Genomic DNA, 27,147 nt, shown 5'->3' on the forward strand with positions numbered 1-27,147 from the left:
GTTTCAGCCTCAAATTTCGAAGGAAATGCAACACCAAATTTTAGCACAGTTAAGATACTCTAAGAAAATAAAAGAATTACCTATTTTTGGAGTACTCTCTGTTCTTTGATTAGTATTTCAAACATTTCTTTTTCTCTATAGAAATATGTCCTTCAAATAATTTAAAATTCAAATACCATTTGAGGATGTATTTCTAAAAGTAACACTGTATTCATCAATGGAGCCTAAAATTGAGTGCAGAATATTTTTAGGCTTTCATTTGGAATAGGCATTAACAAATTGTTTATTCAAATCACTAAAACTGAAACATGAGCTCCCATCTGTGAAATATTTCAGCTGAGAATTAAAAAAAAAAAAATTCACTGTAGTCTGAGGTGAGAAATTAATGCTGAGTTAATTAGAATCCCAAGACAGCTAGAGTTAGAATTTCAAGGCTGCTTTCATTAATTAGTGAGAAGATGTTTCCTTTGCATTTTTGTGCATGATGAAGGATCTAGGGAGGGCTTCCTGGAAAGATGAGTGCAGTGCAAGAGAAAACTATCATAATGCTCAAGGTCTTATACACCTTGAAGTCAATGATTCTCAAGGAATCATGTTAGGACAAGGAACAAGGCGAGTCCTTTATTGATCAGCTTTTACCTTATTTTATAATTGCTGCAGGAAACAAAAAGTTTTACATGTTTTGAGTGTGAGCTGTGCCCTGGAAAACAGTTTGTATATAAGTCGCTCCCATCAACATGAAACGAATCATATGTTCCTTAGATAATTGTTTAAAACAAGATGAGATAAAAGACAGCTGATACAGATGTAAACAGAGTTGGGAAATTTGCTTTTAAGAAGTTGTTCTGCATATTACTGATCTTTTTTAAAAAAAATTGAGTGACAGAGATGTAATTCCTAAAGGAATCATGGGAATTTTTTATATCTCAAATATCATGCAGGTTTTCAAGCACAGAATTAAGAGTTTTTCTGTTAATGTTATATTTAAACAATGCTTATTCTTTTCATGAAATATGCAGTTCCTTTTCTCCTTATTGATCCATTAGGTACAACACAAGGCATTTAACAGATCAGTTTGCATCTTCTGATTTTGCTGGTTAAATGCTCTGTATTTTCTAGAAAACATTATGCAAGTTAAACTTAATTTTCGATAATACTTAAAGAAGGGGGAGGTGTTATTTGTTTGAATTCCTCAGAGAAATAAAGCCTAATTTATATGCAGGCTTCAGGAAACAGCGGTAAATGATGTTTAAGTGTTTTTTGAACACTACTGGCTATCCCTCTTGTGGAACTAAAAACACAATGTCGGAAAAAAGCAGCACGCGATTGGAGTTTTTAAAACAAAAACTATATAGCACAATAACTGTAAGACAAAAACCTACTCTAGCTTAGAAAAGAGCTAATTTTTACTGCATATTTGTCATGGTACATTTAAATTATAGTTTTAATAAAATACATCTTTAGATCAAAGCTGAAAGAAGACATCAGTAGTAGATCAGTGTATTCCATTTTTCTTCTGGATGATGGATGGTTTATGTTTTTTATATTTCCACAGACTATTTCATTCGGTATCATTTTACTCCTCCAGTACATATAAACATGAGTGCTGGTAGACAAAAAAATATCCTTGAATCCAACTATATTTTGGAATATTCATCAGCTTCATAAATCCATGCAGTTTATTTTAAACTTTTCAGTTCAGTAAAATGGCTTTGCTGATGCAGTTTTTCTTCTTTAGATGGCAATATGGCAAATGACACTTTTATTTCTCAGGCAAAGAAGAAAGCGAAACCTGTACAATGAAATCTCATAGGAAACATTTAAGTCTGCTAAAGTGAACATCTGCGTTCACCTGACCTCTATTAGGTGTTGGTATTAGGAGGAAAGCCTGTTAGCAAAGTTACTCATGGACTTAATTTATAATTGGGGGAAGTCAGTTGCATTTCCCACCATTGTAAACATCCACATAATGCCATGAAAAAAGTTCATGTATATTGCATTTTTCCAGTTATTACCTAGGCAAGTTTCTACTTGTTTGAGGTTTCTAGAGGTAATGCAGCTCAGACACTCCTGGGTGCCCTCTCAAATTCATGGGTCCGCCTGTTTCTACCTTTCTTATTTTCCTGTAAGTGCTTCCATTTGTTACTATTCCCTTGGTTATGTCCTGGCCTTTGCCGACGCTGTTTTCGGTCCCTTTTCCATACTTGTTCACAGAACTCATCCATTGTGTTCAGGTTGGGGTGGTTGATGAGCTGCATGAAGTCTCTGTACCAGACTTTCTGGCTAGGTGTCATGCTGTTGGATATTTCTTTGGTCTTAGACCCATCTCCATCATCATCTTTATGGAGAAGTTCTTCCAAATGCTCCGTGTCAATGACTTCCAAGGTCACTTTAAGAAGAGTCTGCATGAATCCATGTTCCACGGCATGGCAGAGGTAATTGCCTGAATCCTTCCGTTGCAGGCTACGCAGTAGAAGGCCTTGTTCTGTCCTGATGATATGATCATCCACTCTGATCTAGCAGAAGAGAAATGGTAGCAAAAATATACATATTTAAAGAAAGAGAAGTTCTGGAACTCTGTTTCAGTAAAAATTCAGATTACGTGTTGAGGCACACTTTAACAGTTAATACATGTCTAGCTTAAGAGAAATGATAGCAGCTGTCCATTAGAAATTTCTGTAAATCAATTTTAAGATGCGTTGCAAAATTAAGAAAGTGTCTACTGTCTTAATATAATTTTTCATTATAATTTAAAATATTCAAGATAATAAGAGGATAAAGAAACACTTTATTTTATAAACTTGAAAGAAGGTATATAAATATAAGTGAAAGTTAACAGTAAATCTTGGAAATACAGAACCATGATGTCAGAAGACAGTGCAACGTTAGAATGAACTCAGAGATTTGAAAAAGTTAAAAAATCAGCAGTTCAGCAAGCAGTGGAAAGCAAAGGACTACATGCTTAATAATTACCCACTTTCTAAGTCTTAGATGTGACATAGACATGAAGATGCACTCTTGAATATATCTAACCTCCCTCTTATTTTGAATATAGTTTACAACAGACATTCTGAAACCCTAAGCTGAGAGGGTATAAGATTGTATAAAATCAACTTTGACATTCGTATGATGTGATTACCTATTTAAAGATGCTTCAAATGTCAAAAAAGGCAAGGGAGGACCTTAAACTTTATATTCAGATTGTGTTTATAAAATTGCACAGAATACATTTACCAATCACCTACATGACCTGGTTAGTTGCCCTTATTTCATACTTTTAAAAAGCTTTAAAGGCTCAGAGCATTGAGATTTTCTGTGTACATTTCTTTACTTTTACACAGGAATAAATGAATACATTGAGGAGGAAGATCTGTCTGATGCTACATGCATAGTTCGTATCAGAGTTCATACTGGGACAGCAGACCCTTCATCCTAAATCTCCTACTCCCATTCTCAAACTTTTTCTCCCCATTTGAGGAGGAACTTAATAGAGAAAAGAAAACATGTTTGGATAGCAGAATTAATTGAACAATAGTTAAAATTAGTAGAGGATTTGATTTTTTTCTTTTGTACACAGACATAGATAACAAATTGCTTTGTAGGCAACTACAAGGAAAAAGAAGACTTTCAAATACATTCCCAAATGGCTTCTAGGACAAAAGTCTTATCAGTTTACTTTTGTTTCTCCAGCATCTAGCACAAAGCCTGTTAAAATCAGCCTTCAGGGAATGCTCCTTTAATGAATGGACTATTGATGGGTCAAGAAAAAGATAAGAGATTCACTGTATTTTTTCATCCTCAAATCAACCGTGCTGGGGTCACTTAACATTATACGTTAGACAGAAATAATCCAGTCAATTTCATTCCTATACCTCTTCTTTTCGCTCTTCATTTCGCCTCTGGAATTGCCAATAGACCAGAGCTCGCTGTGATTTTGGGCTGCATTCCAGGAACGTGCTACTATTTTCTACTCCATAGATGATTCTTTCTTCAAGGCTGTGGCCATGGTGATTATCTGGCCGTTGATGAGGAAATGAAATGAGGAAACATTAGAGAAGTAAACTCAACTTTCCAAAGTATTTCTTTGGAAATTCAGAAAATAAATTTGTTGCCTAGTCAGGTGTCTTTTCCAAATTGATTTAGGATGGCAGAAATGTCATGGATGTAAGGTGACAAAACTCAAGAGCCTGCCTAAATAGACTAATTATATTGGTATAAGTTATATAAAGCATATACAGAGATTTGTCTACCAGAAAATAGCATTACAATAAAAGAAGCAGTCATGTGTGCAGTTTAACTATACATCTTTATATGCCGTGGTAATACTTTCCAAGAAATTATTTTAACTGTAAAACTCTATGCTCTCACTAACGGGACCAGTTCATATGGTACTATTCTCTAGCAGAAAAGTTATTTGAACAATTGGAAACAAGACTCTGTTTCTGAGAAATTATGTTCCCTCTTTATGTTTGTTTTTCATCTTAAAATTAAATTCACCATCCATTAATATTTTTTTAAGGTAGAGTTTAGGAAGTTTATATTTCCACCAATAACCCTTAAATAATCTACAAGGTTGTTCTGAAGATCAATTGGTGTGAAATGTTTGGGATGGCTCAGAAGAAAGATGCACAATTATAAAGCAATATGGTTTCAATTGTCCTTATTTTAAAATGATACATCTTCTATTATTTTCAAGAGTTAGGCTAAAGAATATGGCAAGAGTATATAATAAAATGTAGCAATAAGAAAACCTGTTTCCTGATTAAATTTCTATTATTTTACCCTTTATGTAACCTCCTTCAATGTGGTAAATGAAACACAGTTAAGATCAAAAGTAGGACACAGGGAGTCTAGGTAAAACTCATTTAGAGAAGGAAAAAAAAACCCCTCGTTATTATCTTGTATAATCCTGTTTCCATTATGACATCCTGTACAATCTGGAACTCATTAAATTAATTTAGAAAATAATAAATATATTTTCACATGCATGGAGGGCTGACAGTGTAGACAGATGAAAATTTTTTGCTCTCTACTTCAAACTCAGCTAGATTTTTAATTAAAAAAAAATGTCCCCCCCCTTTTTTTGGCATCGCTTTGACAATTTAACTCTCGTTCTAATCAACTGAGAACTTTTGTCTGTCACAGACAACATGATTTGCTCTCACTAGGTTTAAAGCTCTCCAAAATCCTGCTTTTACCTAACCCCTATATACGGTTTATGTCCACCAACTCCTAATATCACCCTGCCACGGTGGACGTTCTGCCTCCATTTGCTATCCCCAGGGAGGTCAATCTCAGTGTTTTCTTTTTTATCACCCTAAACTGTGAAATGAAACTCTTCTAAAAAGTTGGGAAGTATCTGTCCCTTCTTATTTAACAGCTCAATAACCTGGAAAAAGGAAATGACTGAAATGTAAAGGAACAACATTTAACTGATCCCAAGTCACATTTTCCTTTTTTATATTGGAGATCTATCTTTGTATGTCAGTATATATGTTGAATATGGTAGTCTTTTTAATGCACCCTCTGAAATTACTTGTATATCATTGAATGAATGGATATGACACATGTTGCTGTGCTAGTTTGCAAGATATCTGCTTCCCTGGATAGAAGTGAACTGAATCTCTCTGCCTAATGGGCACTGGAAAATCTCCTGTGATACCATGTTTAGAGTACCTTGTCACATAGGTCAGTGGATACATTTTTTTCCCTACTTGCTGTGCAGTTTTAACTTTGATTTAGAAATCCTTTTACTTGGGATATTATTCAGAGTTTATAAAAAAATAAAGAAGAAGAAGGAAATCTGCAAAACGTAGCAACACAGATGAACCTTGGGGAAAACTAAATGAAATAGGCCAGTCACAGCACAAGTCTGTATGATGATCCCACTTACATAAAACTCCTTAAGTAGTCGAACTCCTAGAAGCTGATGTTAGAATGGTGGTTGTCAGGGACTGGGGGTGGGAGGTGGGAAGGGACATGGAGGTGGGAAGGGAAATGGGTAGGTGCTAGTCAATGGGTATGTAGTTTCAGCTATGCAAGGTGAGTAAGACCTTGAGATCTGCTGTACAACAGTGTGCTACAGAGCACAATATTGTATTGTGCACTTCAAAACTTAAGAGGGTGGGTCTCACATTAAGTGTTAAAATAAAAAAAGTAAGAGAAAAGTGTTAATTCAAAAATACTTTAACTTTTAGGCAAAGACTTTTCATTCAATCTCTACGTATTAATGACTCATAAGACGTGACAGCATAAAACAGTAAAAAACATTAGAATTAGAAGCAAACAACATGATGATCCACCAGTATCTTCTGGCCTATCCAGGCCTATTTTTCTTGTAGAACTTTATGATAAGAACTGACTTGTCTCTCACCTAAGTTACGAGAGAGAGATATCTATAAAAATCTTAAGATCTAAGTTCTTCTTTGCAAACACAGAGCTCCTTCGGTTGATTAGCTGACACACAGTAAGGAAGAGCAATGTACCTTGTATAATAAGAAAGCCTAGTATTGGGGCACCTGGGTGGCTCAGTGAATTAAGCCCCTGCCTCTGGCTCAGGTCATGATCTCAGGGTCCTTGGATGGAGCCCACAGGGGATTTCTGCTCAGCAGGGAGCCTGCTTCCCTATATTTCTCTGTCTGCCTCTCTGCCTACTTGTGATCTTTTTCTCTGTCAAATAAATAAATAAAATCTTAAAAAAAAAAAAAAAAGCTTAGTATAGAGTTTAATGTAAATGTAACATCCAGTAGGTACATTTTCAAATATTCATAAAATTGTCTTCTTCCCAATTAATTTAATCATTCTATCTGTTCCATAAAGAGTTTTCTGTTAATCCTTCTTCTAATCCTGGGAAACCTGTTCAGTTTTTAGTTTCTCAGGTTCTCTTGTGGTGACAGCAACTGTTTCCCAGTGCACAAAAAATAAACAAATTAAAAAAATAAAATAGAAGTTTTCTTTTCTTTTTTTTTTTTTTTTGAGAGAGAGATAAAGAGAGAGTGAGTGGGGGAAGAGAGGAAGAGGCAGAGAGAGAATCTTAAAGCAGGATCCACGTCCAGAGCAGAGTTTAACGCCTGATGCACCAGGCTCAATGCTGCAACCCTGAGATCATGACCTGAACCAAAATCAGTAGTCAGATGGTTAACTGACTGAGCCACCCAGACATCCAAAAGTTCCTTAACAGTAAATATTTTCTTATATAAGAAACCATTTCATCTGCTACTTATAGTACAGTCTAGTATAAGATGGTATTTGATTTAATCAAGAATTTATACTAAGTTGCTTTTAGTTTATAATAGCAATAGTTTGTGAAGTTCTTCAAGAAACATGACATTCAGGTAGTTTTCCACCTGAGTAAGAACTACAACTGGAGAATTTAGTTCACTGCCCAGGGGTCTTTACATTGCCTTGATAACTACTCTCACCAACACCATTAGTACTCATCCCCACTTTAAATTTGGCTTTTCTTTCTCTCTTTTGTCCAAATAAAAAAGCAAAAGAAAGTGTTCTAGTTAGTAAGCAATGAAGTTACAAGTTCTGCCATATTAACTATCAATCAGAGTCGGTATGCATAGGTACTATTGTCTTTCTTTGGTTTGAGATTCTCTTATTCTATGTTTTGTTAGATTCTGCTGCCATCAGTAACAACTGCAAAAACTAAATTTCCACTGAATATAGTAGTTTCTATTAATTCTTCTACAGTACAATGTTTCTATCATCCACATATTTTAACTCAGCGCCATAATTTTCATTTAAATTGCCCTAGGCAAGCATCATATATTTGGGTGCTCAGATATAACAACCTATAAGCATTTTTTTCTATTGATTTCCCCATACCTGAAACTTTATAAACAGATACCCGATAAACATTTGAGACCAATTAGAAGGCACTCAATAACTATCCATTTCCTTTCCTGATCCTTCTACCCCAAATGCTTGAGTAAATGTTGCACAACATAGGACACATCAGAATTCTGATAATACTCTATTTCTCTTTCTCCTGCCTTTATTTCTTATGCCCCCTAATCATTGTCTCTGTTTCTATCTTTCTATTAAAAAATATAAACAGGGACAATATTTTGATTCTTGTCTTACTAGATTTTCATTTTTTTTTTCCTTAGGATGCCAAACATACTATCATTTTGACTTTATTAAAGCAAAAAGCTCTATATTGAAATGGTAGCATGGTACAGCTATAGGCTAAATATTTTTCAGTGTATATATTACTGAACTTACAATTATCCAATATAAATCAAAAGCTCAACTAAGAAAAACACTGTTGATTAAAGATAGGTATAGGATAGGAAAGGATAGGAAACCTTGCATATTCAGGGTAATTATAAACGAGGATCTCCCTCTGGATTAAACTAATTGATCCAAGAGCAGTTTACATGGAACACATTGGGTTATTCCCATAATATAACTGATTTTTGTGAATTGTGTTGGATGGGGTCCTTCTGATCTATGCTGAGGAAGCCTAAAAGGAATACTCTATTGATGTGCTCACTGTGTTCATGTCACAATGCTGTCCAGTACGGTGTCCATTGCCATGCACTATTTTCTTGATGTTTACCTTGGGAGATTTTTTTTTTTCTGGTGTTAGTTTTAGGAATTACTGAGATTCTCTTGAGTAACTGATTTTTTTTTTTTTTTTAAAGTAGGCTCCACACCCAACATGAGGCTTGAACTTGCAACCCTGAGATCCAGAGTCACATGCTCTACTGACTGAGCTGGACATGTGCTCTGAAAAACTGACTTTTTAAAAAATTTTTTTAAAGAATTAACTGTGTGGCTCATCTGTTGATCAGTTTTTCCCCTCACCACTGGCTAAAAAAACGCATTAGACAAATTTACGTTCTATCCTTAGAACTTCACAATGACTATGTTCTCCCTTTGTGCCTGGTTTTGTTCTCTCACTATACCTGTTTGTCTGTGTGACATTATTGCTATCTTTGTCTTATCCTTGTTTTTAATCAAATAATTACACATCATCTGAAATATATTATTGGGTCATCTAGCAATTTTGGACAACATAAAATTTTTATAACCGTTTTTAGTATTTTTTTCTTGTTAAAAATGTATCTACATAAAAATAAGAGTATAATGCCTGGACACAGAAACAGTCATAAATATGTGAGGTACTATTATTGTTACTGCTGTTCTTGTGATAGTTTCAACTACTAATTCAAAACTTAAAATCTTTATTGAGAATTCAGAGTAAGACAAATTATGAACTGCTTCCCAACATCAATCCTACTCCCTGACCACCATCAAATAAACTATTTCCTCTTCTATGCTTCCTAAAAATCTTTTTACATATAGTTTGAGAACACATGTAGTTTTATTTGTTATGATTATTTATTAATCTGGTTGTCTTCCTCCATATCATATGTTTTATAATCCTGGCACTAGGCAGTCATAAACCCTTGGCTGATGTTTGCTGAATGGAAAATCCAGGTAACTATTCACACTGCATTTAAAGCTGAAATTTCATGTAACTTTGATATCCTCAGACACAGAGTTATCATAATTACATAAAAGAAATGGTTAAAAGTTTAATCAGTTAAAAAGGGCATAGGGTTTATAACCTTGAATATGACAGAATATGCTATTAAACCACCCTGGCAAATGTAAACATTTCAAATCTTCTAAATTTTTTTTTTTATAATGTTACAAGAGTTGATTTGAGATATGGTGGTAGAAGATAACTAATCAAGTATACTCCAAAATAAAAAATTCCAAATACGGGATAATAAGAAGAGAAAGAAATTAGAGAAATCATATGAATATATTCTCACATCTCCAGCGACACCTATAAGTCCAAAGGATGTCTATGCCAATGAGTAATTCTGTACATTTCCAGAAAGAAAGCAATCCCATTTTAATCTATTTTAAAATACATTTCGCACTTAGAAAGCAACTGTTTTGAATATAAACTTTTGTTATGAAAATTATCAGTAGACAAGAAGGGTAGAGTTAGTTGCTAAAATGGCATAATGAATTCTCCTGAGTTGAATTGAATAGTTAAAGGAAAATAATTGAGAGCAACAAACATTAAAATTATTTTAAAAGTACCACAGTGTGTTTGAATAACACAATGTTACAATATATCGCTGTTGTTAATGACAAGAAATAATGTTTTTAAGGAAGCAATCTTCAATTAATCATTTCCTCCTTTAGTGGGATAATTTATGGAAATGAAATGAGGCTAATAAACCAGAAAGAATGGGAGGAAAGAAAGAAGTTAAATAAATTGCTTCCTTTTGTAACAACAAAAAGTCATGATATCCATCATTTGGCCAGAAATATCATGTTGCTAAAGGCCTTATTTAGTATTTGATTCTCTTCCAATACAGCAGAAACAGAAGGCATCACATTTCAGCTTTCCATTTATTTCACTCTCCTTTTTAACCCCATAAATGTCTCCCAGGATTGAAATGTTAATAATGTAAGAATGTGATATCATGGAAAAAAGATAGAGATGGGTGGGATAGTAAACCCTGTATTTATTCAACTACTTAATTTCTGTTATAATTTTTGGTGTTTCCCCCTGAAAGTTCTTTTAAAGTTGAACTTCATAAGTAATGAATATACTAGTAAAAGTTAATTTAGGATAGGAGGAAATGGTTGCAAATTATTTTAAATATTTAACAAATACTTTTAGTTGCTGAACTACATAAAGGGAAATCTAATTCCAGTTGTTTTCATCACATTTTATAATTATATTTGTAATTGTAACTTTAAAATTGTAATGTTAATATTTTACATTGTAAATTTTTTTCTCAATAACTTAAGGCTAAACTAAGGACAAAAGGAAATGTTGCCCACAAGCTCTCAGTGACACACAAGACTACAAAAAAGGTGTTTCTTATTTGTTTAAATTAAAAAAAATATTTTTTAATGATTTTATTTATTTGACAAAGAGAGACACAGCAAGAGAGGGAATATAAGCAGGGAGAGTAGGAGAGGGAGAAGAGGGCATCCTGTTGAGCGGGGAGCCAGATGCGGGGCTCGATCCCAGGACTCTAGGATAATGACCTGAGCCAAAGACAGATGCTTAATGAATGAGCTACCTAAGTGCCCCCAAAATGCATTTCTTAAGTATAAACATCATTACTTAGATTTTCCTTACCAGATTCTAGATGTTCTTTTCTAGAAATATAAATGGTGATTTATCAATAGGAAAGAACCTAATTTGACTTCAAATGAAGGAATAATCCCCCTTTTAAGTAGCAGTAGCTAAAAAGGCATTTTATCAGTTAAGTCTTGGGAAGGCATAAAATACCTAAAAATAAATAAAATTGAAGACAAAAAATTTCATTTATCCCTAATATTCATGTATATTTTTCAACCAGACTATTAAGATGGCTAAAACTGACTTAATAATCTCATATATATATAGTACATTGAAAACAAGTTCTATGGTATATACTAAGCTATATAACAGGGGTCCTGTTTGTTTATTGATAAAATGCTTAGTACAATATTTCTTCAATGTTTTGTATGATGCTTGTACCAACTTGTTACTAACTAGCTGAATGTGAGTTTGCATGCATGCATATGTATGTATTAAAGTCCATGTGCTTAATGCATCTGCCAAGTACAAAAAAAGACTCAATTATGAAACCTTAGAGAAAATTTAAACTTAAAATTTATCAACTTGTGAAAATATCAGATTTTAAACTACTTTGTTTTATTTCCTAAATTAAGATCTGTCTCTGGTGCTGGGAAATAATTACCAAACAGAATACAGCATGTAAAATTTTACAATTCAAGTAGTTTCCCATCTTTTTTCAACCCACTGATTCCTGTGGATGTTAGTTTAAAATGTTCTTGTTGGCATATATAATGGATAAACAAGCAGATAGATAAGACCATGGTATTTTAACTTTACTATTCATAGGTAATTTTGTATTAGAGGTGGTCACTAATATCTTAATTTTTAGAAATTAATTTAAAATATGGAAATGAAATTGATATGTTATGAAGTTAACACTGAAGCCATCTGAATCACTGCATTTACATTTATGCCTGATACCTTTGTTGTGGAAGGCTGTAGTGCTTCTTGGTATAAGACAGACTGAAATTCCATTATGAAAAAAGCACAACCAATATGAAGATACCTATTACCATGTTTATTTATTCTATATTGAATATCTCATATGTTTTATTTTTATGATTTTATAGCAAATGTTTTACCAAGAAAGCATATATAATATATATGGCAGAATAAAATTACCATAGGAATTTTTACATTTAAACATCAGGAAACATGGACTTTAATTTACTTCTTCCCAAGAGATATGATAGATGATGGAAAACACCATATACTGAAGCAGAAACCTTCCGTAAACAATAATGAAAATACCATATTGTATTTTAATATGTTTCCCTTATTTTTGGAATTTAAAAAATACAGCATGCTTTAAAAACCTTACAACAGTTAAATTATGGGTGCATAAACGGGTAATCTCTTATGACACATTTAAAAACTGAGTAAGGAACAATGATAGTACAAAATATTTCAAACCTCTTTTTATTCAGGTGTGTATGTGTGTGCATGTCTTACACACCTATACTATGGATAATTGGATTTGCCTATTTGCAAGATAATACTGTAATAATTTCATTCTAGAATATACACGTTGTATATTTTAATACCTCTGATAATAGAATATGTCTTAGAGCTGTTCTTTTTTTTTTTTTTTAAGATTTTATTTATTTATTTGACAGAGAGAGAGATCACAAGTAGGCAGAGAGGCAGGCAGAGAGAGGAAGGGAAGCAGGCTCCCTGCTGAGCAGACAGCCCGATGCGGGGCTCGATCCCAGGACCCTGGGATCATGACCTGAGCCAAAGGCAGAGGCTTTAACCCACTGAGCCACCCAGGCGCCCTGACTTAGAGCTGTTCTTGACCTGAGTTCAAATTGCTTTTTTCTGGAAAGAGTTTGTTTTCACTTTGGCCAGATACATGTGTCTCTCCTAACCTGACACCTCTTTATTTTATTTTTTTTAAAGATTTTATTTATTTATTTGACAGAAAGAGATCACAAATAGGCAGATAGGCAGGCGGGGGTGGGGGGAGGAGGCTCCCTTCTGAGCAGAGAGGCCGATGTGGGGCTTGATCCCAGGACACTGAGATCATGACCCGAGCCAAAGGCAGAGTGGCTTAACCCACTGAGCCACCGAGGCACCCCTGACACCTCTTTAAACTAAAGTCTTGTCTGAGGTATTTGGTCCACACTGTTGGTATGAATTCAGAAAGTAAATGTTTTGAGTATCACCCTGTGATTTAAGAAGTGGTTTTCCCCTTTTCTACCACCCATGATTATAGGTGAAACAAGCAAATGTCCTTGCTGTCTTCTTCATAGGAGTTTATTTCTTCTTTTCACTAATAGTGAAACACTGTAACCTGGGTTGATGCTGGCATCACTGTTAGAGTATCCATCTTGGAGAGTTTTTCTTTCTTAGCAGTCCTTAAAAAATGGTGCATCTTATATTCAGTGACATCTTAGACTTGATACAATTTGGTAATTTATTAAAGTTAAGGTTTTTTTTTTTTTTTTTTTTTTTAGGGCTGACATCATGCTCATCTATCAAGTTTTGAGACCTCTCTTGGGGCTAAATGCTCAGATTCAGTTGGAATTTCTATATGTATAAAATAAGCTAAAACAGAGACCAGATTAGCATTGCTACAAAATACTAAGTTTACAGCTCTGCAGACCACAAAGATGACATTGCGAAGATGTTTTATGAAATTCTGGAACAATGCTGATGCCAACCGAGACATAAATTGAGATGAGCCAGTTGCAGAGATAATTAAGAAGATTGAATTCTGTGGATGTTTTACTGTGCAATGCTAGAAGGGAAATGCATGTATGTAGAACAGCCAAGAGAATTAACACAAAGTAAATTCAATGATGGTACCGAACTAAAGTTAGGACATAAAATATTTCAAAGATTCAAAAATCCAAGATGATGTTAACCTTTTTAAATGTTGTTATATATGGTTTGTCCCTTTCTGGGCATGGAGATCATAATACTACTCATTCTTGTTTAGTAAAGAAGGGAGAATGGTTAAATGGACTCAGCCACTCATGCTCTTGGAGGCAAAGTCAGACAAGCTCCAATTTTGTGCATAAGTTATTTTAGGGAAGGGAACAACATAATGGAAACAACCTGAAGTTTCTCTTTAGCATTTTGTATGAGGTGTGAGCGAGAAGACAAGAAGATCTGCCAGCACATACACATTTAGGGTTTCATACTAAAATTTCCCTAGGTGACTAGCCACTAGTGATGGAAAAGAGTGTGCCAGATTAAGGGAAGGTGGAACTGGAGTTTTCTATGTGACACCTAGGCCCGCTCCCCATTAGTGCTGCCTTTACACAAGAGGGAGCAAAGAGCTGAGTGAGTGTTAAAGATTTCATCGAGAGTGAAATTTCTTCCACCTTAATGCAGAGTTATTTTATATAGTCTCTCTATTAAAACCTCAGGATATGTAAAATATAGAGTGTTACAGAATATGTTTACCATTACAGCTGGAACTGATTGTCCTGAAGTGTATAATTTGGCTTCAAGTTGCTTAGCAGTTTTCTGGGAAAACATCTTATATCTTTGTATGTTTCCATATGAGCACATATATTTTATTCAATGTGAGATGTAACACTAGCAAGACAACATACATGATGTCACAGGACTGGGCCCTGGGCTTTTGCCCATTTTATTTCAAAAATAGACATCACCTATTCTAAGGTAATTCACTGGTTCCTAATGGTAAGACTCAGCCTGACCCCATGGGAATGCCTGACTTAGTTTCCAAACATTTGAAATTTACCGTAATCTATGGTATATGGTTTTCATGTTTGGTTAATTAGTAATACAAATAGTAATACAAGCAGACAAGGAATAAAGAAGCCTTCAAAAAGGGAATGTTTTATTTCTGCTGAACTTCTGAGACTATTTTACCGTTTCTTCCCATATATCACATGCATCTAGGTAGCATTGTTTACACACACACACACACACACACACACACACACACACACCCAGTAACACTGAACCACAGAAATTCCCTTTCTTTCCTATATTGTTTTGACTGAAGTATCAAAAGAAAAAGTGATTCATGTTCACTTTACTTTCTATACTTAAGCAATTCTATATTCTCAATTTTTAAAAGCTTTCATCACTCTAACGTCATCAAAACAGAACTTCAAAATCTGAAACACTTTCCAAAAGCCATTCATTCAACAGTCAACATTTATTTATACACAGTCTTACTTTTTAAAAAATATGCTTTTGGTCAGCTTTTCTTTGTATTATATGTATGTCCATAATTCCAGCATATATATCATTTTCAAAAAATACCAAGTGGGTCTATGAAGGAACTGGATTATTCAACAAATGGATGTATCTACAGTAATTCACCAGCAATCTTTAAAATATGGCATAGTATCCTACATGTAGTAGTATATAATCATTTTTTATTAGTTGATTGGTCAATGATGTTTCTTAAGAAATCTATTTTTAAATATGGTTGTGTTAATAGCAGTGTATGACTTAAGACATTTTCACAATAAATAATAGATGTTATTTAGTTTAAATCTTTACTGAAAACCAAAAACAATAAGGGACGTATCTGTGCTGTAGCTTCAAATATTTAGATTCATTCAATAAAAGTGTATTAAATATCTATAATATTCAAGATAATTGCATCTGTTATAACCCTAGAAATATGAGTGAGCAAAATAGCAAAGTCTATATTGATATGGAGATTGAAGTCTGATCAGAAATGAGCTCTAATTCTATTGTCCTGTTTCTTTTACTTGCAGTTTTTATCATTAGCTTCTCCATACCTAAGCAAAAAGATTCTTTAATATGACAAATTCATAATACTGCATTGCTTTAATGGTGCTGATCATAATTCAATATTTGTACATGAAATAGATTAATGCAAGACTATTAGTGTTTGGTTGTCCAACTGAAATACACCATGTGAAAAATTTAAGGAGGATATGTCAATAATGTACCCTACCTGCACAAACACAAAAAAATCATGACATTTGCTCTAATTTAGTGGTATCCTTTTTCTTTATAATGAGAACAATAAAAGACAGAAAGTCCTTGGCAAGAAATTGTGCAAGCAAAATGGACCCCAAATATAGGCTCAATTTGTGGGTACCTATCTTCTGTTACTGGCATCCCCCAGACAGCCCTGTGAGTATTCATGAATCAGATGACACCAGCACATACAGGATACACAACAGGGGGATCTGACCTCCAGAAGGTAGCTAGGTTTTGGAATGCATGTTGGGGTGTTATTTATGCAGTATGTTTTCTTTCTTAACATTCATGAAATGTGAATATTGTATACCAGAAGTAGTGCATCGAATCCAAGTTAACTGATAAAAATATTAGACCTTCTTTTAAGATCAATGTAAAAGACATCAAAAAAGTTAATAAGGTAATTATGTTCAATTACACGTAACATATTTACATTTTGTATTTCAGCTGTTTTTAACTGAATTGTTCATTAGCTGTGATGTCATTGATATGTTTTCCCAGCAGAGGGAAGCACAACCTCATTATTGTTTTTGTAAAGGGTTGAAATGGGGGGAGTGCGTTATACTACAATTTTACCACATTTTAAAGGAAGTTTGGTTGATATGATATTCCAGCATTAAGTACTGGATATTAATTACGGCTTGACGTCTTTAAGGAAGCATAAAATGAAACAACCCAAATCCCCAGTTCTAGGGAATATCCTACTAGAAAATCAATGTGAAGATAGTGGAATTATCTTCTACTTGACTAGGATACCCAATAAGAATACAAAAGGGCTGCATCATCACCATAATAATTTGAATGGCTTATTTTAAGGCTACATTTTCTTCTTTAATATATTTAAATGAATATTTCTCTTGCCCGTTGCTCTCAAGTTGCTAATGACATACGCAAGCATGTATTTAAACCTGGCTTCTTTTCGGTAATATGAGAAAATTGAAATTTAAGCATTGTGAGGATCTAAAACTTGGATTTATCATATCTGCAATTAAAAAAGCAAAATTCACCATTTAGTATTCTTTAGAATTTTCTTTCTTCTAGATTTCCTTTCTCTTCAGTTGCATTTCCTTAAGTATTCTGGTACTGCTGTGTGCCCCGCATGCACATGTGTGGGTACACACTACTGCTTATGAGTTACCCTGGTATTAGCAGGTTGAAAGATGAAAGTGTTGTAACTTACCGTGGTGTTGTAAGTCTGAACAGTGAGTGAGTGGGTCTCCATTTCTTATATCTTGTCGTCTTGTGCGTCTAAAACAATTACATTTAAAAGGTATTACTGCATTCTTATTCCATCTTCAAATTTGTCACAAGAATTAAGAAGAATCAAAAATCAAAGACACCAGGAGCTTACAGGAAGACATGCATCTGTATCTGATTAAAGAATTTTTTTTTAAAAGCAGCTCATTACACCTGTAGGAAGAGTCTCCAGGTGATCAAAATGGAAAATAATATATAAATGCACTAACAATGCAGCAAAGTCTTTCAAAGTTATAACAGAAGACTCATGGTTTATGTACAACTGGATGCCAATCAGGAAGAATCTAACATCAGGAAACTCTAAAATTCGTAACATTTTAAATTCTGAAGAAAAGGCACAAAATATAGAATACCAGCCCATTTCTTCAATAATCCGAATTAAACTTCTTTTCTCTGTTCACTAATGAGAGAATGAACTTGAAAATTAAAATTGACGATTGTTTTCTTTCTCTTAATACTTATACGTAATTCCTTACATAGCCTTTTGTTAAATTTAAAAGTATTAATTCTATAAAATCTATTTTTTTAAGATTTTATTTATTTGTCAGAGAGTGAGCAAGAGTGGTGGAGAGGAGCAGAGGGAGAGGGAGAAGCAGACTCCCTGATAAGCTGGGAGCCCAATGCAGGACTCAATCCCACGACACTGGGATCATGACCTGAATGGAAGGCAGACACCTAACTGACTGAGCCACCCAGGCATCCCTATGAAATCTAGTTTTAAGTTACTTTTGAATTTTTCTTTTTGGTTGTTATATCAACCTTTTTTTAATAAAACATTTCTTTCATGATCTTACGGCTATGACTGCAGACTGATTTACCTGTGAAATGAATAAAAGAAGAAGTGCGGTAACAAATATTGTGGAGCAAGTCTGCCTCCTGTCAGAGGAAGATGAGAGAAGGAGGACTCACCTCTAAGAAAAGCCAAATTTGCTATAAAAATCTAAAGAGATTTCTTCCTACATATTGCTGCTCAGATATTAGTTGCAACACATTCTGGGTGTCTTCTTTCTTTACTTTGTTGGTGGTTGACTGGGAAGGAGGTTGTCTCTAGCTATCTCAGTGCAAGCAGGATATGGAGATTGAGAAAGAGGCTAAAAATGGAGATTGGCTACATATAACAAAATGAAAAAGACTGGGGACACTTGCCCAACTGTTTTCTGTGTCAATGTTAATTAATATTGTCTTGCTGCAAAGTTAGTTACCACCCCTGAAAAGAGTTCTCACAAAGGCCATTGAGATTTGCAAACATGGAAATCATTACTGTATTCATAAATTTGGAAGACTAAAGTATTTATAGATTTCTATTTGTAGAATTGGTGAGACTATCAAACAGATGTTGCGCATTTCAAAATTGAGCCAACAAGGGAACTTGTGAAACACGAACCACAAAGCATTTGGGAAGGCATTTTTTACTGCCATTTAGGCTTTTGAAAAAAGCCATCACAAGGAATATATAAATTGTGAGGCCTGCCTCTAAACATCCTTTTCAAAGACACATGAAATTGGATTAAGTAAAATCTTCAAGGCACAACAAAAATGTGTTAATGATAATTCAGTATGGAATTGTAGGTATGCAATAAACATATTTTAAATATATAATATACAGGTTTTTAACTTTTTATAGATGTAGTTATCTCATTTTTATCTTCTTTCTTGTTAAAAAAAGCTTAAAATTTGAATGAATTATTGCTAATTTAGGTAATATATACTTTCACGTGGAAAGGTAACGGTACTCATTTTTAATTCAAGCATGAATTTTATGTTTTCCAATATTAAAAGTACCTAGATCTGAGTGATATTAAGAACCACAGAAGTTCAACCTTAAATTTAATTTTATTGCTATAAAAACTGAATATTCCTATTTATTAAACTATCCATGGTTTCTTTACTCAGTAACACATCATCTCCACACTAAACTTTTGTTTCAGTTTTAAACTTCTAGCAAAATCGGTTGGTTTATGAAAAAATATAAACATGTTATTTTAATTCTGAATGTTGAAGGCTTAAGGAAATTGCATTTATTAAATGGAATTAGCTACTACTACATTTACATTTAATATTAACAAGATAACTTTTAATCTATATGGACTGATTATATATGAAAAATTTAAGTTGTACACGATTTAACACAGCCAATGTTATCTGAAGTATGTAATCAAATGATTTAAGTACATATTAGGGTTATTCCTTTCCCCTAGAATTTTTTCAAAACATGTCAAATGACCCAAATGTAGAACACAGCTTACTGGCAATGAAAAAAATCCACATCACAGCTTCTTGTAAAACATTAACTACAGTAAAAAATAAAACAAATTTTATTGCTCCTAAAATGCAGTGGACCTTGATAACTCTGATTTCTATTTTATGTTTCAAAAGGCTGATGTGCATACTGTTAATCTTTGGGTTTATATTAGCAAGATATTGTGTATTACTTTCATTGCTTGTTTCTGAAATACTAGTAAATATCTACAGAGAAAGGTAGCCATATGTTTGCTGTAGAGAGTATGCTGAGGTGAATATTTTGTCAGATTAAGAAAGTGTTTTTATTTTTTGAAGCGTAAGTACACCCAGTTTGTATACAACTTTTAAGATGTGTCTAAGAGTTCCCTGAAGGTTAATAGTATTCCTCAACAGTACTGTATCAAATAATCAAATGCCTGTTTCTAATGCCCACAATCTCCTAGACAGCAATGTATAGCCATGTTTTATCTAAACATATTATTTTAGATAGCTTCTAGGCATATCTTAGTAACTTTTAAGCATGTCCAAAAAAGATGCTGTTAAGTATTATGAATATGCTTAAAATATTTGTGTAATATATACAAAGATTAACAAATAGGTATTTCATCATGTGGTTTTATATTTCAAGTTCAAACACTACAAACACAAGATGATACTATGGTAATAATGTGGTCTTTAAATTTGGGGGAGGTCGAATAAATATATATTTTGCGTCAAATAAAGATATAATATGATGCTAGTCAGTCAGCATTATACAAAAAATGTAGTATCTTTTAAAATTGCAAATATTTTTCTTGACTTTTTATAATTGAATCCATGTATACTATCTAAGACTCTAAAAGTAAATAAATTACTTTCTTTGCAAATTTTCCATTCATCCAATGACATAAATTGCCTTATTAAAATTTAAAACCAGGATAGAATGTTGCTGGATAGAAAAAGAAGAGTATTTTTGGAGAGAAAAGCATTTTGGTCAAAAGGCACATGGCCCAGTTTAGATTCTGTTTCTGACTTTCTCTGTGGCTTTGGCCCTCATTTCTCCCCCTGTGTAAAATGAAGTTGGAAAACTATAATTTCCGAGTGTAAACATTCAAGGACGTTACTGTAATGTTTTAGATTTCCCTCAGTAATTTATTAAAACCATTTGTTCCATTATATTTGGTACCCAACTATAATTATACATGTTTTTCTGATTGTTTTGACTATTTAAGAGAAAGGAAAAAACCCCCAAACCCCTTTAAACCACTCTTCATTCATCAGAAAAAGGTGATGTACTTATATGAAGAAAGCTGTTTAAAAACAGATTCAAGTAAGATAAATAGCAAACATTTGTATTTATTTCTGGTATTTCTCCTACCTCTTTGCAGTGGGAAAATAGCGAGAGCATGAAGAGCCATCCCAGGCACAGTAAGGGTCTCGGGCGAGGCAGCACTCTGCGCAGGCTTTCCCATAAATATCGCAGCGGTGTAACGGGAGCTGAGCAACCCCCGTGGTGGAACCGATATATAGTTGTTGCTATGGGAAAAGTTTAGTATTATGTCAAAACAAAAAGGGTTACTTATACATCAAAAATAAATTTATGCTAGTGGGTTCAAAAAAAATCCCATTATTGGCAATTTTGTCAAAAGCCTGGCAGATCATATGACCATTTAAAAAGACCAAGAGCAACATCTAAATATTTGATAAAACAAGTGTATTTTAAAATACAAAACCAAGGGAAGACAGTCAAGGGTATATATCAGTTATATCTCAATAAAGATAAAAATTTAAATAAAAGAAGACACTGAGTAATATAACTTTCAAATCTTCAATGTTTTTGTTCTTGGAAAGCTTTCTTTTTTTTTTTAACTTCTCTGCTGTTTGTAATTTTGATTAATCAGCACATTTATATTGCCATGTATTCTCTTAGTCTTGAAGCAGGGATCATTTGCATTTGACTCATGGGTGCCCTGTATCATTGCCTGTGATATAGTCTGCCCTCCTATAAGTCCTCCAGAGGAAAGCTTTGGTGCTCGCATTTTAAGTTTCACTCAACATCAACTGTCTTGTCCTTGCACTACCTTCAGAAAGATTACTCTAAACCAGACAACTAAACTACTTTTCATCTGAAAGATCATCAAATGGGGAAATGTACAGTCTGGCTGGTGCAGTAGACTTGAACACAAAACTTGGCTGTTGTGGAAAACTGCTATGTTGACCATCAAGGTACCTGGATTCTAAATCTTGCCCTGTATTAATTCTCTGTGTCATCTTGAGCCACTCTCCTAATTTTTCTAAGACTTCACTTTCTTAGTCACAAAATGAGCATGTTTAACTAGATCTTTAAAGTATGCATTCAGATAAAATGTTCTACAATGCCATTATACTCAATGAATTTGCAGTTACCAAATGAGGTAGAATATGGGGGGAGAAACTTTGTGGCAGCAACCAAACCAGGATTTCAGTACAGTTTTAAAAATGCTTTTTACGGTTTAGCCAATGTAGCATTTGAGGAACTGCAAATACATGTAAATACAAGATAAAATACAAATAAAACTGTTTTGTAATTTCTCCACATTTTGCTGTAATTAGTATCATAGCTCCTTTTCTTGTACTAAAGGACTGAATGACTACAGTAAGCCTTAAATAAAAGTTGAATAAATACTGAACCATGTATTGGTACACATGGAAAAGACTTCAAAATTGTATTTTAATTTCTCTACAATGTAAATGAAAAAGAAGTTGTAAAAAAGCTAATATTTGAAACGTGGTGTGCTCTTTTAATATTACAAATTGCCTGAAAGCAATGGATATAATTAAAATTACATTTACAAATTACTTTCAAAGATGAACTACATATATAAACATAAATTGAAGATTGATGTATCTATTAGAATCTATGAAATTAATGAGGTTATAAAAAGTATTTAAACACAAAATAATTCTGTGTTTAAAGCTAACCAGCTAACATAAAAAGAAAGATAGGGATAATAAAAGAAAAGGAAAGGGAAATAAGGGAGAAAACGTAATACAGTAAAAAGTAAGCCATTATTAAAACAGTTACCTTGGTAACTATTACCCTGATTCATATTGCTTATTGCATTTCAGTAGTACATCAATATTCTAGTTTAGTAGTAAACAAATATGTACTATGGATGTTCAATCTCTTAATATATTCATCTTTTATTATGAACCAAAAGATCCTATAAACCATGGCAAATTAAAAAAAGCAGTAGTTGAATCCTTGGGAGGAAAAGATGAGTATTGTTAAGCTCTCTGTCAAGAGAAAATTATGTTGATTTGTACTTCTCTTAAAGCTTCCACAGAACCAGAATGTGGTAAAAGTTCGCTGTGATTTGAAAAATATTAGTAAAGAACTATTGGAAGGAACTTTTCCCCCCTCCTATCCTTTCTCTCTTTCATAATCATATTAAAAAAAAAAAAAAGCTTAGTTTGTACTGAAAGCAGGCAATCACAATGCAATAAAAAATGAAATAAATGTGACATCTTTTTAAAATTTTTATTTATTTTTTTGTTTCTTTTTCAAAGAAAGAGAGAGGGAGAGAGATGGACAGCATAAGCAGGGGGAGGGGCAGAGGGAGAAACAGACTCCCTGCTGAGCAGGGACCTTGATGTGGGACTTAATCCCAGCACCCCAGCATCATGACCTGAGCTGAAGGCAGACATTTAACCAACTGAGACACCCAGGTGCCCAACATGAGACATTGAAACAAACTAGTTAAAATAGGGTAGCCATATCCACAAGCATGGTTGGCATTGGTGAATATGGACTTGTGGAACCCTGTATTGTGGTCAGAACTATTTAAAAAACTACTGATCAAGTTGGTCACACCAAATCAAAAGATCTCTAGGACTGGCCAATAACTTAAGAAGCATAAGCAAAATTCATACTTACAAATTTTTAAGAATATGAAATTTTAGTTGGGAAGGAGTTATTACCTAAATAACAGTATCTAAATCTGTCATATTCCTTTAAGGAGAAAACCAGAGAAATTAACATGGGAATTAAAAACCAAAAATAGGGCAACCAAAATTACTGCCACGAAAACTTAAAAGTGTGATAAAATGCCCCAAATTAAATACAACTAGTCTAGTTTTCATTTTATAATTATTCTGCAGTACTACTAAAGAATTGCAAAACTAATTATGCTATCTAGAAAAAATATAGGGGAGGCTTGCAAGCACCATTGAACATAATCCAATCCCTAGCAAGTAACCTGATGTGCTTTTTCTGCCCAATTTAACATCACCACAGGCTTTCTCACTATCCTCCTTAACAAGTTTTGGGTCATAAGCAGGCGATGAGTCCATTTATCTAGAAAATTAGTTGCAACACTATTTGACCCTCTTGAAACTACTGCCTCACTTTTAAAATTTCCATGAGCATGAGTAAAACTGATTCAGATCTAAATGAAATCAAACTGCCAGTAACAGAAAATGAAGGCTAGGAATACTTCTCTTGTATCATGGTATTTTAAATTGATGAACTGTTTCTGGTATTTTGGGTGTTTTGTGTGTGTGTGTGTGTGTGTGTGTGTATGTGTGTGTGTGTGTGAGAGAGAAATGTGTTACATTTAATAGGCAATTCTTAAAGTACTTAAAAATACTTAAACAAAAAGAAATTTTTTATAAAACTATATGTAACATAATTAAGAATGGCAATGAAACCAAGCAGAGAATAAATAAATAATTTAAAAAATCATTAAAGGAAAGAATATCCCAGTCTAGCTTCCTTTCTGGAAATCCCCGGATTTCCTTGCCAACATTTGACAATTTTTAGATTACAAGAACAGGTGAACACATACTTATGAAGTGTAAGATAACAGTATCAGGGTCAATAATATCTGCACTCTGAGTTTCTCTAAATATCTTAGAGATTATCAATCTATTTTGATATGTAAGTGTGGAAAGGATATACACTGAGTTTTATTGGCACAGTATTTTAGTGTCATGTACAGGGATAAAATATGTAAACAATTCAGCAATAAGATTAGCCAAATGATTTTCATATTTAACAATTTTACATATAAGTTTTTGGAATGGTCAGTGAAGGGCTTTCTACTCCATTGTGGCTTTTTCTTCTAGGTTATTTAATAATGAATTTCAACTCTGTATCCAAGTTTTTTTTTGTTTTTTTTTTGGTTTTTTTTTTTTAGTTACCACTGATACACTGAATAGAAAGCTATGTAACATTTATGGGAAAAAGATAACTTATTAAAAGTTAAAATTATATTTGTTTTGTATATATAATTTAACATTTAGAAGTCATTTGTGTTTCTTAAGTGTCTTGCCAAAGCATTCATTCAATGTGAATGAAAAGCCTATTAACACACTGCCCTTAACGTTTGAATTCATGGAGTTTAATAACTTATCACTGGCAGTGACTATTTTGCTGTTTTCCTTTTATATGCAGCCAAGCTAAATGTTTTCTCTAGTACACAATACTACTGAAAAAGCAAAGTTAACTTTTGAGTCAAGATCCTCCAAACATATACAGCCCAGTGCAAAATTATATTAGCTTATAAAATAAATATTGTTTATTCATGCAAATTAAATTAAATGATAAACTTATTTATATTCTCAAATATACACCAATGCTATTTTTAAGGATAGATGAAAATAATTACTAAGCAAAATTTTACAATGACCCAAAAAAGAAATGCTATAAATGAAAATTTACAACCAACAATGATCTAAGAAATATATTTATAGGAATGTCAGATTGGTCAAAAACAGAGGGCAATAAAAAGGATCTTTAATTTTCACTCTACTAGTTTATTGTAAGAATGTTCTTTCTTTTTGGGGTGGGAGACTACTGTTAATAAAGCTGTAAAATCTGATGAATCATAACTATGTTTATCTAACTGAAACATTAAATTAACAAAATGACTGTAATACATAATGATAGTACCTGCTTGGTGGAAAGCTCCATTGCTGAAATAAAAGTTGGCTCCTAAAGAAGAAAAAGAAAATGTGAACTGTTCGGTCAATTAGAAAAGTCAGTCATTAATATTAATGAACATAGAACACCAACATAAGCTTTCAGAGAGTTAACTTCAGTGCCTACAAGAAGCAATGTAATCGGGAAATAAGATACATGAAGGAAGGTGCATGCATGAGTAGCGAAGATGTGGCACAGACAAAAGGAGGATACTAATGTCTTCCAGTCAAAGACATACATATCTGCAGTTGATCAAGTTGGGTTATTGCTCACGGCAGTAAGGGAGACCAGGAGACTGTGCAGCAGGAGTCTTGGAAAGAACACAGAGGTTTTAGGCCTGTGTTGGTTGATTTGAGAGAGGGTTCAAGGAAGTGGTGTTTGCTCCACATGGGATGTCGAAGAAAGCAGAGGTAATTCTATGATTACGTCTCTTCATACATCTTATTTAGGAGGAGGGAAGAGCAAAATGAGGCTAAAGTAATAGTTGGTAAAGAAGTAGCCATTACTCATAGAGGCAGGATAGGGGGATATTTGGTCATTTTTTGGTGGTTTGGACAATGTTTATGGTCTTGTCTGTTTTCAGACAGGATTACAGAAGGGTCTTGCTTTTTTCTTGATTCCTCATGGTCACAGAGTAGCCTTGCCTGATGCTTGTGTTCTGTGAAAACTTGCACGCTCACATGGAGAACACTGGGCTGTGAGTGCCAGGCCAGCTCCCAATAACACCAACTACAAGTTGATAGTATTAGGCTAGTTTCCAGCTGTCAAGGACTGTGAGAGCTCAGAGTAGGATGAGATTACCTTATTACCAAAATGACTGTGTAATGTGCAAAGGCCTACACTACATGTTTTTGCCAGAGTACACGATCTCTTCAAATTCTATCAGCAGGCTATCTAGAGATAATAACTAGGGAAGTAATAACGACCAATATATTTCAATGAGTGTTCTGCTGAAGCCCATCATGAGCATATATAGTTTGAATAAATAAATACCATTCTTTGATTAACTTAGACTACCAAAAGGCTATTCACCGGAACACATTACCTTACATTCTCTCAGATTTACTTTCACTGAACTGTGCTCCATTGTATCCTTCACCAGTGACATACTAAATACTAAGAAGGAAACTGCTTGAGGGTTTCAGAGGTGGCTAATGAGAAAGAGGCTTAGGTGGGAAGAAGAATCTTAGAAGGCCTCACTGTGTAGGTGACTATAGCTGAGCCCTGAACAAAGTGTGAAGAGCTGGATTCTGAAGCCAAACTGCATAGATTCAAATGCAAACCTGGCCACAAGTGTGATAGTAGGGGAGGTATGTAACCTCTCTGTAATTCACTTTTCTTATCTTAAAAATGAGTATGATGGTATCTTCCCTGTAGGATTGATGAAAAGACTAAATGAGTTCATAAAGGCAAAGTACTTTACAAATGTGCTTGTAACAGAGTGTTTATTCAAATCTCTGTCTCTCTTTGTCTCTCTTTCTCTCTCTCTCTCTCTCACACACACATACACAACCCCCATATCTTTTACTTGCTTTAGCTTTCCTTTCTAGTGCTTATCACTACCTGGAAATACACACATACATATTGTATTAATGGGTATATATAATATATATAATAACATATATATGATATAAATATAGCATTTATCTTGTGT

At 33.7% G+C, this 27,147-nt stretch overlaps 1 protein-coding gene across 1 annotated transcript; it reads right to left on the reverse strand.

The window, feature by feature from the left end:
- Nucleotides 1–382: 382 nt before the first annotated feature.
- LOC111155311 (semaphorin-3A-like) lies at nt 383–25,489 on the reverse strand. The gene is made up of 5 exons (XM_022515454.1): nt 25,464–25,489; nt 20,910–21,067; nt 17,235–17,302; nt 3,873–4,015; nt 383–2,516 (listed from the first exon to the last, which is right to left on the reverse strand). Exons 1-5 carry the CDS (start codon nt 25,482–25,484, stop codon nt 2,061–2,063), a joined length of 846 nt encoding a protein of 281 aa, XP_022371162.1. The 5' UTR covers nt 25,485–25,489; the 3' UTR covers nt 383–2,060.
- Nucleotides 25,490–27,147: the final 1,658 nt, after the last annotated feature.

Source organism: Enhydra lutris, unplaced genomic scaffold (assembly GCF_002288905.1).
Source record: "Enhydra lutris kenyoni isolate GAN:26980312 unplaced genomic scaffold, ASM228890v2 scaffoldscaffold40, whole genome shotgun sequence".
In the NCBI taxonomy this organism is placed as follows: domain Eukaryota; kingdom Metazoa; phylum Chordata; class Mammalia; order Carnivora; family Mustelidae; genus Enhydra; species Enhydra lutris.

What these genes read in the sequence shown, in the direction of transcription:
- LOC111155311 (XM_022515454.1), bottom strand. Translation starts at nt 25,484, where the DNA reads ATGGAGCTTTCCACCAAGCAG. An exon ending in TATTTTCCCACTGCAAAGAG is followed by an intron (nt 17,303 to 20,909) that starts GTAGGAGAAATA and finishes TAATTGTTTTAG; the next exon opens with ACGCACAAGACGACAAGATA. An exon ending in TTCAGACTTACAACACCACG is followed by an intron (nt 4,016 to 17,234) that starts GTAAGTTACAAC and finishes ATCAACGGCCAG; the next exon opens with ATAATCACCATGGCCACAGC.